At 39.5% G+C, this 10,851-nt stretch overlaps 1 protein-coding gene across 1 annotated transcript; it reads left to right on the plus strand.

Annotated features, from left to right (window-relative positions):
- The first annotated feature begins 1,046 nt into the window (after positions 1–1,046).
- Positions 1,047–4,229, plus strand: LOC149262410 (uncharacterized). The gene is made up of 4 exons (XM_089378986.1): positions 1,047–2,037; positions 2,691–2,891; positions 3,156–4,082; positions 4,186–4,229. The coding sequence occupies exons 1-4, from the start codon at positions 1,047–1,049 to the stop codon at positions 4,227–4,229; spliced, it is 2,163 nt and encodes a 720-aa protein (XP_089235112.1).
- Positions 4,230–10,851: the final 6,622 nt, after the last annotated feature.

Consider the following 10,851-nt stretch of genomic DNA (forward strand, 5'->3'; position numbering starts at 1 on the left):
GTTTTTTTCTAAGTGGTCCCTGGCTTCAGTCCTTGACCATGGCACACATTATTTTTCCACATAATCCATTACTTTCTAATATGTTGAGTCCACCTCATCCTGGCACTCTCCATATCATCGTCTCCTCCACATCATCCTGGTGCTTCCCTCACGTGCAACACTTCTAACCTTATGGGGAAAAGACTCTAATGACATATCACCCCAAGCCTGTCTTTTGACAATATTTTTTAATGAAAAGTAAATTCCATCTCCTGGATCTTGTGAGGTGAAAGATTTCTGTGGAAAGGGAAAAATTACTAAGTTCTTAGCTCCTCTGCCTGTGTATTCTGATCTCGGTCTCGTCAAATATTTTAATACAAGATTTTATAAAGGATATTATATCAATATGGGTTCCTTTGCCTCTGATCTCAAAACCTCAAGGGTTCCACCATTATATTATACAGGGTTTATTATATGGGTGTGAATGCCTCTGTATTGCTTACATGGATTAAATAAAGCTCGACTACAACACAATACCCTACAATGTTAATAATATACAAGCGCGCATTCAAACCATAAATATATGTGATTGTAGAAGGACTGGTTTGAGGCATAAATTAATTCAACTCAAACTTCACTCGTTCTATTTTATTAGATTCAAAGCATAAATAAATACATAAGTGGGCATCCTTCCATAACAATGAATAGTGGATCAGATAGCCCAATTTGCTTCAAACACAACCTCGGGAACTTCTACAATTCTCTCTTAACAAATTCATACTAATAAATAGATTATATGGCATTTAACAATATTATTCCTAAGATTTTTTATTAATATGCTTAGAGATTGTCTTTTTTAGTGAGGAACCTTTTCGGATTTTCTCTGAGCGCTGCTCCTCGGCCCTGCTCGGCCTTTCTTGAGCCCGCTCCCTGCGCGGCCTGCTGACTGCGTGTGAGCCCGCATCCGCCGCGGGTCTGTCCGCGCGAGGCCCCTCTCAGCCCTGCGGTCGGCCTGGCCATGGCTGATTGCTTTGCCCAAGAGCTCTGACAAGCTTGGATCTGCATCCATGGAGGTGCTGGGCACCCCCCATGCCCCTTCTTCTCCTCCTTCGTCGACGATCTCCTCAGCTGAGGCGTTTAGCAGGCTTCTGGAAGGGCTCCCTAAGAAGAAAAATGTGGAAGCGGCGAAATTCGTTAAGAAACTCGATGATATCCCAGAGATCTCTCTTCCTCCAGAAACTCTGATTCAGGTTGCTTTATCCTTGTCCGAGCGAGCCCTCATTGGCCAGTTCACGGGTCTATGGCCATCCCCCAAATCCACAGAGAGCTGGGTCAAAAGAAATTGGTCGCCGCTGATCAAAGAAAACGTGACCTCATACTTTCTGGGGCGAGGATTCTTCCTCTTTGAATTCACCTCCAAAGACGACAAAGACCTGATTTTCCGAAATGGTCCTTACTTCATGGGCCCCCAGGGTTTGTATTTGAATAAATGGACTCCTAATTTCGATCCAGCAGTAGACGTACCCAAAGCTGTCCCGGTGTGGGTTAGGCTTCCAAATCTCCCAGTTCATTGCTGGAACTGGGATTCTTTGATGCACATCGGAAACGCCTTGGGGAAATTTATAGACCGAGCGAACAGCAAGGACCAATATGACTGTGCCAGGATCTGCGTTGAGGTGGATCTGGAGGAGGGGCTCCCGGAGGCCATCAAAATCAAGGTAGGAAGCTGGACGCATGTGCAGAAGCTAGACTACGAACAGTTGCCCTTCAAATGCCGGAAATGCCAGGTATATGGGCACTTCGCCAGAAACTGCCCAACTGTCAATGAAGTTGTACAAGGGAAGGAGGTCGGCTGGAAACAAGTTAAACGATCCAAAATGCCTTCCAAGACCCAGAACCCGGGAGGAACTAGTGGCAAAGGCCCTCAGCAGGACCCAACTCAGCAGATCCAGCAGACCCAGCCCAAGATCACCTCAGAGAACAGGTTCGATCCTCTCAGTTCCCAACCAGAGGATTCCCATGAAGTTCCAGTCCAAAAGCCAGTGTCCCCAGACAAAGGTTCCCTACCCCCCTTCTTTAAAGACACGGGGGTTGCAGAAAGCTCAAAAGGAACCCCCGTTGAAGTCGAGGAGGAGGATCAAGAATCAGAAGATTCGGAGGAGGAAGGAGAAATAGGAGAATCCCAATCCTCTGTAAGGAGATCTACAAGAGGGCGCAAAATGGATCGGGAGAAAAGAGAGCACGAAACGTACAAGGACAAACTACAGGGCAGTCAACCAACTTTGGAGAAGCTGCTAGCAAAAAAGCCAAAGATGGCAAGAAATCCGCATCAAGGCTCCAAGGGAGCCCAGCCGAGCAAAGGTAAATAATGAAGATAATCTCCTGGAACTGTAGGGGTATGGGTAGCAAAACCAAAGAAGAGGCTATAAGAAATCTAATAAGAATAGAGGCTCCTGATATACTCCTTCTCCAGGAGACTAAGATGGAGGAATCAGATTTCCTTCAGGTAAGTAAAAAACTTTGGAAAAAGAGTAATGCAACAGCTGTCTCAGCCCGAGGAGCCTCCGGAGGGTTGGGTACACTGTGGAATGATAGCAGGTTTTCACTGGTGTCTGAGGCATCAAATATTCATTGGGCGATGTTAAAGATGCAACATCTAACCACAAAAGAAATCTTTTGTCTTTTCAATGTTTATGTACCGGTCAATGCAGGAGAAAAGAGGATCTGCTGGGACTCATTAAGGCAGCAAGCAGATCTGGGCAATCTGGAAAATGTCATCATAGCAGGAGACCTGAACATCACGTTGCACTCTTCTGAAAAGCAAGGAGGTTGCATTGTGCGAGATCTGGCAAGGGAATGGGTAGAGGATCTCCTTCAAGACTGGGATCTGTTAGATATCAAGCCTGTCTCAGGTAAGTTTACATGGTCCAATAAAAGAATAGGTCCTGGACATATTGCAGCAAGGCTGGACAGATTCTTTGTGCATAGCTCCTTTCTTTTGCTTGGTCTAGACGCTAGCATGCATATTCTTTCTTGCAACACCTCTGATCATAAGCCTATTAAGCTAAATCTTCGAGCTCATACTGACCTTGGCCCCATACCCTTCAAGTTTAGTCCTTTGTGGATCAAGGATCCCAACTTCATGTAGATTGTCAAAGAATGCTGGTCCCGTCCAGTCAGTGGATCTCCATTCTACATATGGGAAGAAAAACTCAGAAGATTGAAATCTGCTCTAAAGTGCTGGGCCAAATCTCTTGCTAATCCAGCAGCTGAAAGAAAAAATATTCAAAGTCAGCTTGAGGCTCATCACCTGCTCACGGAAGAGGCATATATGTCTAGAGAAATTCTAGATAAAGAGGTACACCTCCAGCAGCACTATCACAAAGCATGCCTGGCCGAAGAGGAAACGTGGAGGATCAAATCGCATTGTCTCTGGCTTAAGGAAGGAGACAGAAATACCTCATTTTTTCACAAACAAGCTGAAGCTAGAAAAGGTTTCAATTCCATAACTGAAATTAAAGAAAACTCTACCATACACAAAGACTTTGCAAGTATTAAGCAAGCAGCCCACCTTCATTTCAAACGCCTGTATAGTGAAGAGGAGAATACACATCAGAACTTTTATCTGTTGGACGGAGTTCCCACATCAATATCTGCTGAGATGAACCATCATCTAGAAAACAAAGTCACAATGGAAGAAGTTAAAAGCGCCCTCTATGCTATGGACCCAGATAAATCCCCAGGTCCTGATGGCTTTTCTACCAGATTTCTCCAATCTTGCTGGCACATAGTGGGAAAATATCTCTATAAAATGGTTCAAAAATCCCAAGCCTGTCAGAAATTAGGAGGAAGCACAAACTCCTCTTTCCTGGCTCTCATTCCCAAGGAAAAGGGTGCCAATTCTTTTAATAGATTTCGCCCCATCTCCCTTTGTAACATTGGATACAAGCTGATCACAAAAATTATTGCTAACAGGCTGAAGCATATTCTCCCTAAAATCATTCCAGAGAACCAAGGAGGCTTTATCCAGGGAAGACATTTGGTGGACAACTTCACTCTAGTTCAAGAGGCAATACTGTCAAGTCAGCAGTGCAAAGAACAAGGTATGGCTATCAAATTGGATTTAGCAAATGCCTTTGATCGAGTTAAACATAGTTTTCTTTTGAATGTTTTGAAAAAATTTGGTTTTGGGGTGAGTTTTATCAGTTGGATCCGGGCTTGCATCTTGGAACCATGGATCTCTCCTTTAGTCAACGGTAGATCTACTGGATTCTTTAAAGCTACAAGAGGACTAAGGCAGGGCTGCCCCATGTCTCCTCTTCTGTTTGTTATTCAAGCTTCAGTTCTCAGCTTCTATCTAAACAAAAAAATGCAAGATTAGGAGATTTCAGGGATCTCCATAGCGAGGGGGGTCCAAAACATAAACCACGCCCTATTTGCAGATGACACACTACTTCTGGGGGCAGCTTCGATTCATTCAGCCAGAAGATTTAAAGATGCACTTGATGAGTATTGTATGGAGTCCGGAAGCAGCCTCAACAAGGGTAAGTGCCATACTTATTGCTGGAACACTTCACCCTCTCTGCTCAATTCCATCACCAGATGCCTAGGATTTGCTGCCTCCTCAGAATGGACCTCGTTCAAGTATCTGGGACTACCTATTTTTCTCAAGCGTGCCTATAGCAGGGATTGGTCTCCTCAGGTAGAAAAATTTAAAAACAAACTCCAGGCTTGGGGTTTTAATTGGCTAAATATGGCGGGCAAGACAGTTCTCATTAAAGCCGTCCTTAGCAGCCTCCCACTATATCAGTTCTCAGTGCTTCTAGCTCCTATTGGTATACTCCAGAAAATGGAACAACATATCAGGAACTTCTTTTGGAAAGGGGGTAAGCACAACGAGAGGAGATTTCCACTGGTAAAATGGGAAACTGTCCTCATGCCTCAGATGGAGGGAGGGCTCAATTTTAAGAAGCTCCCACTGCAGAACATAGCTATGGGAGCCAAGCTCCTCTGGAGAATAATAGCGCCCAAGCCAGGCTGGGCCCAGACAGCACTGTGGAGAAAGTACTTTAAAGGCACGCGGTTGAGATGTTTGGATGGGCCATTACCTCAAGGAGCCTCGCCTTTTGTCAGCCTCTGCTCCAAAGCTGCCCAGATGATTCGGTCCAAAGCCTACTGGGTTCCCGGAAATGGGAAAAAAATAAATATATGGAACGACCGCATCATGGACCGCGATCCAATTGGAGATTGCCCAAACGTGAAAGCGCTGAAAGACTGGTTGACTGCCTCTGGAAAAAATAAACTGTGGGATATATCCTTATGGAACGGGTCGCATTGGGCGGGCTGGAATCTATCAGATCTGCCTTCAGACCTTCACCAAGAATCCATCCACCTCTGCGAGCTTCTGAACGGGATTGCACCCTCGCACATTCGAAAAAATGACAGGCGAGGCTGGGGCGCTCTGTCGGCTGGCTATTCAGTTGCCCAGGGATATGCGCACCTTGCATCAATACCAAATGTGCCTCCTGATCCGGCCCCGTGGAAGGCTGTCTGGGGTATCCCCTCGTTGCCCAAGATCGACATTTTCTGTTGGCTCCTATGCCACAGAAAAATTCTAACCGAGGACAATCTCCAGAGGCATGGATTCCATGGCCCGTCCAGGTGCTCCTTGTGCAAAGAATCTGCGGAATGTGCCACGCACCTCGTCCTCAATTGCAACTTCTCTTCACAGGTCTGGAGAGAACTGATGGACTATTGGAATCCTAGATTTGAGCTCCCTGCCTCTATAACAGATCTGTTCGCCAACTGGAAATCCAGCTACCCTGGTCCCTTCCCCAAAAATAAAGTGATCAAAGCGGCCTGGTCATCATTGCTCAAAATTTGTTGCTGGCAGATTTGGTTAGAGCGCAACAGCAGAATCTTCAGAAGCATTCAGCACAATCCCAAGATGGTTGCGGCCAAGGTAAAGATCCAATTAAAAGAATGTCTGGGAGATCAAAAAGACGACTCGAACCTTAATCAGCTAGATATTGATTGGGGGACCTCCTTGAACCTGCAATTTCACCAAACTGTCAGAAGCATGGTCCCTCTTGAGGAATGGAAAATAAGGGGAAAAAATAGCGAAGACTTTCAAAACTGGCTCCCCAAGCAAAAGGTGCACTCCCTCTTCTTTGACGGAGCAGCAAAAGGAAATCCTGGCAACGCTGGAGCAGGAGGAGTTATTAAAAACATTGATGGTACATCGATCCTTCAGTTTGCCTGGGGTCTGGGAATCAATTCCAGCATCCAAGCTGAAGCATTAGCCCTTTACCAAGGTCTCAAGTGGCTCTTGAAGCTGGAAATCAAGGAAGCAAATATTTTTGGGGACTCCGAAGTAATCATAAAACTCATGGTGACCAATTCTACGCCCCGGGACTTAAAATTAGCAAGGCTGATCCAAAGAATCAGAAGCGTGGCGAAGCTGTTCCAAAATCTGAAATATTTTCATGTGCTGAGAGACAACAACAAAGAAGCTGATCTTGAAGCCAATAAAGCTGTGCATCTCTCTGTCGGGGCAATGAAAAGAGACGGGGACGAAACTTGGGACCCAATTCCTTAAACCATTTCAGCTGTTATGTTTTTCTGTTTGATTCTAAAGCAGTTTGTTTGTATATTCAAGCTCGGGCAAATCTCAGAAATAAGCTCAATTGTTGATCCCAAAAGGAGTTGGAAGGGGAATACATGCCTCATAATATCTCAGAAGGTCGACTCCATTTGGATCGGACCCACCCCTATTGTAATCAGAAATCTGGTATTCAGACCGCTTCATTAATATAATCCATAACCGTTCTTGTGAAAAAAAAAACAATATTATTCCTAAACTAGCTAACAAATCCCACACTTTGAGGAACCAAGTCCTCTGGTAAAAAGGGTTGACCTTCTCATTCAATTGAGTTTTATAATGCTCATCCATCACCTGATATAATCAAACTAGATTTTAGATTAAAACATTATCCAAAATCCAAGTTCTTATCATCCCCATCACAAGTCCAAATAAAGGCTATATATATAACCAATTGATTGAATTTGTATAAAAATATGTAATGCTAAGGTGATATGTGCCTTTGATATACCAAACAATCCTCTTTGCGGCATTCACATATCTCTCCTTTTAATTTTACATGAACTTTGACACTAAACTAACAACACATTCTACCAAGGTGTGTAAGGTATTGATATTTTCTATGAGATATTATTTTGAAATAGTTATCCTTTAAATACATTACTCATATATTCTCCTCTATTATTAGAATTTAAAATTTTCACACCACACAACTCCTTGAATTTTTAAAACACTAGCTTTTGTATTCAAGAAATATACCCATGTAAACCTCCAAAAAATAATCAATAAATGTGAGAACGTGCCTTACACCTACATAACAATGATGGTTCATTGTACAAGCTCTATTTATCCCTCTGAGACATGACATTATACAAAAATATTAGCAATTATTCCAAGAAAATAAACCTCATAAAAGAACCGCAATAGGGAGTCCATGACCCACCCATGAGCCATATTTATTCTACCCATCAACTTCATGATTCTAAAATTTAAATGACCTAATCTCTCATGACAACTATTGCTTCTATCATCAATTATGTTTATCAATGCAAACGATTCAAATTCCTTCTTATATATTTTGTCCTTAGTGTTAAGAACTACCTCAACAATAACCTTAAAATCATTGTTAATATTCTTAACAATTAACTCGGCTAGCCAAAATTCAACTTTCATGGTCGTCTAGTAAAGTTGTGGTAAAAACAACATCTTTACACTTAGATAAGGTACATGGTAAATGTTATTAATCACACTATTTTCACAATCAAATCTACCACTATCATTGATAGTGAGTTCCTAATCATCTATGACAAATATATCTTTTCTTTTGCCTCACATAAGAAAGAAAAGGGAGAATCATCATTATCCATGTGATGTGAAGAATTAGAATCAATTGTCCATTCCTTTTAAGAAGTATGAGAAAGTAGCAATTGAAAGTGACTAACATAAAGGTATGATCACTATAACTTTTGTTGTTTATACTTTGTTAAATTGGTCAACTCTCCACCTTCAAGTCTCTTAATATCCTCTTCAAGGTCATGATCCATATTTAGTCTAACCATCAACTTCATGCTTATGAAATTTAGATGACATAATCTCTCATGTCAATTATTTCTTCTATCATTAATTCTAGTTATAAGTGCAAATCATTCAATTTCATTCTTATATATTTTGTCCTCGGGGTTAAAAAAATCCTTAGGAATAACCTAAAGAATCATTGTTAATAATCTTTATAATAAACTTATTCAAACAAAATTCAGCTTTCATGCCAGTCTAGGAAAATTGTGGTAAAAAGAACATATTTTCACTTAGATAATGTACATGGTAAATGTTAGTGATCACATTTCTTTCACAAATGATAGTACCACTACCATTTATAGTGAGTGCATAGTCATCTATAACAAATATCATTTTATTTTGCCTCACACAAGGAGGAAAAGAGAGGAGCATCATTACCCATGTGATGTGAATAATTAGAAACAACTATCCATTCTTTTTTATAGGTATGAGCATGTAACACTTTAAAGGTATGATTACTATCACTTTGTTGTTTTATGTAAATACGGTTTTCAATTAGTCAACTCTCCCCCTTAAAGTCTCTTAATAGTCTCCTCAAAGTCATGAATTTTCTACTTCTAGGCTTCTCAAAGTAAAGTTTTCTTTCCTTAGTAATAATAGGTCTTCCTATTCTCGACTTTATTAGTATATATTTTACTATCAACTCCATTTTATTTTATTTTATTTTATTTTTTTTAAATCTAACCTTCATGATCCATGGTATGGTATCCACCATTACTTCTAGAATGTTCCCAGGGATGATAATATGGGGTACCTAGGAAAATACCAAAGGGGAATGCTTTATATAAAATGGTCATTAATCATGGAATAAGACCCAGTTAATAGTTGGCGAATAATAAATAAGTTGACTAAGTAGTTAAAGGACATGAATATAATAATGAAGGTTGCTAGCATAGAATCCAATAGATACTCACGAGAAAGTGTAAATAAAAATGAGTATCATTGTATTGAGATGGATTATTTCTCTTCAACAAAGTCTCCATGTCTTGTGTTCGCATGGCATTGTTTTGTTAATCAAGCAACATAAGTTCATGCCTAGGAACCATATTAGTTCCATAAAACATTAATTAAAAATATGGAAGTTAAAGCTTTCGAAATATCTTATGACGAAGTGCCCTCTAAGTATATTTCAAAACAGAAGAATGCTATCCACATACATCATATGATGTAGTGCCCTCTAAATGCCTTGCAACAACTAGAATCAAGCTAGGACCTTTAGATCCCAAAATATTATTACCATGTTAGAATTCATAAGTACATTATAGAAGTATATAACAAATTTAATCAAAGTTAATGATGTCAAGCAACACCATAATAGCAAGCATAATATATATCTACATAACACAAAATGTTTCCACTAGCATACTTCACCATGTAGATCTAAGTGATTCTCATATATTTATACTCGAGTGTGTAACCAATATCACTTGAATTATGGTCTATTCAACCAACTTTGATCTCCGAAGATGGCCTAAAATCAATTAAATGATCCATATTCCCTAGTTATTCTACACCCAATCAGTGATAGTAGACTTGGGAAAACCACTATAATCAATCTAATATGCCTAGTCAAGACTTCTCAATCAATTGGTTAATTCGCAGAAGATTTCCAAATGGAACTATGTATAGGATTATTATCTTGTCCAATGTTTCGGGTGGACACTCCACCCATCATCAAGGACCAAAGAATACTGAATGATGACATGTGAGTGCCAGTGAGCCTTTAATAGATAAGAAATGTATTAGTCATTAGGGGAAAAAAATAATAATAAATTCAATGAAGTCGTTAAAGGTCAAGTAAAAGGGATAAATAAAATTTTGATTTAAATAATTAACTATACAGCAAAATAAAATTATTTAAAAATTATTAACAATAAAAATAACGTTATTAAAAAAATAAAATAACAATAAATTTAATGAAGCCAATCAAGGTCAAGTCAAAGGGATGAATAAATTTTGATTTAAATAAAACAATACGATAAAAAAATTGGATTTAAATAATTATTAACAAAAGAAAAAAAAATCATAAAAATAATATTATTTATTTAAATAATTATTAACAATAAAATTAAATAATAAAAACGTAAAAATAATATTATTTATTTAAATAATTAAGTAATTGAAAAGGAGAGTAAATCAAAGGAGGTATAAGGGGGGAATAACAAAGGATAATAAATATTCTATGGAACTGAATGAAAACAAAAACGTAAAATAGATGAGACTAGATTAAATTAGGGAAAATAAATCAACATAAATAAATTAGATAAATAAATCGAGATCGTTAGAAAAATAAAGCAGAAAAAGAAAATAGGAGAAAAGGAGAGGAACAAAAATAAATTTAACGAGAAAGGTGGTGGATAACATGCTTTTGAGATTGGTTTAATTTAAACCCATCTTCTCTATTGAAATTATCGAGGTGCTTCTTGATTTCAAGAGCTTCCCTGATTTTGCAAGTGTTGTGAAAAGGAATCAGGGCTAACATTTTGGATTGAACAAAGAAAACAAGGTGTTTTGAATTAAATAAGTGTCCAAAAATGGTTGACTTTGATAAACGAAGATGGTTGGTATCAACTATATGCTCCTTTAGGTGACCTTTCAAGGGACGACTAGTCTAACTAATATAAGACTTCCCACGTGAGCAGGGAATTTGGTAAACCCTTGAACATGGCAGGGGGTCAAGCTGATCTTTGGCTGAC

The sequence above is a fragment of the Pinus tabuliformis genome, chromosome 6, assembly GCF_031772625.1.
Source record: "Pinus tabuliformis cultivar Carrire ecotype Pingquan chromosome 6, CPIR1, whole genome shotgun sequence".
Lineage (NCBI taxonomy): Eukaryota > Viridiplantae > Streptophyta > Pinopsida > Pinales > Pinaceae > Pinus > Pinus tabuliformis.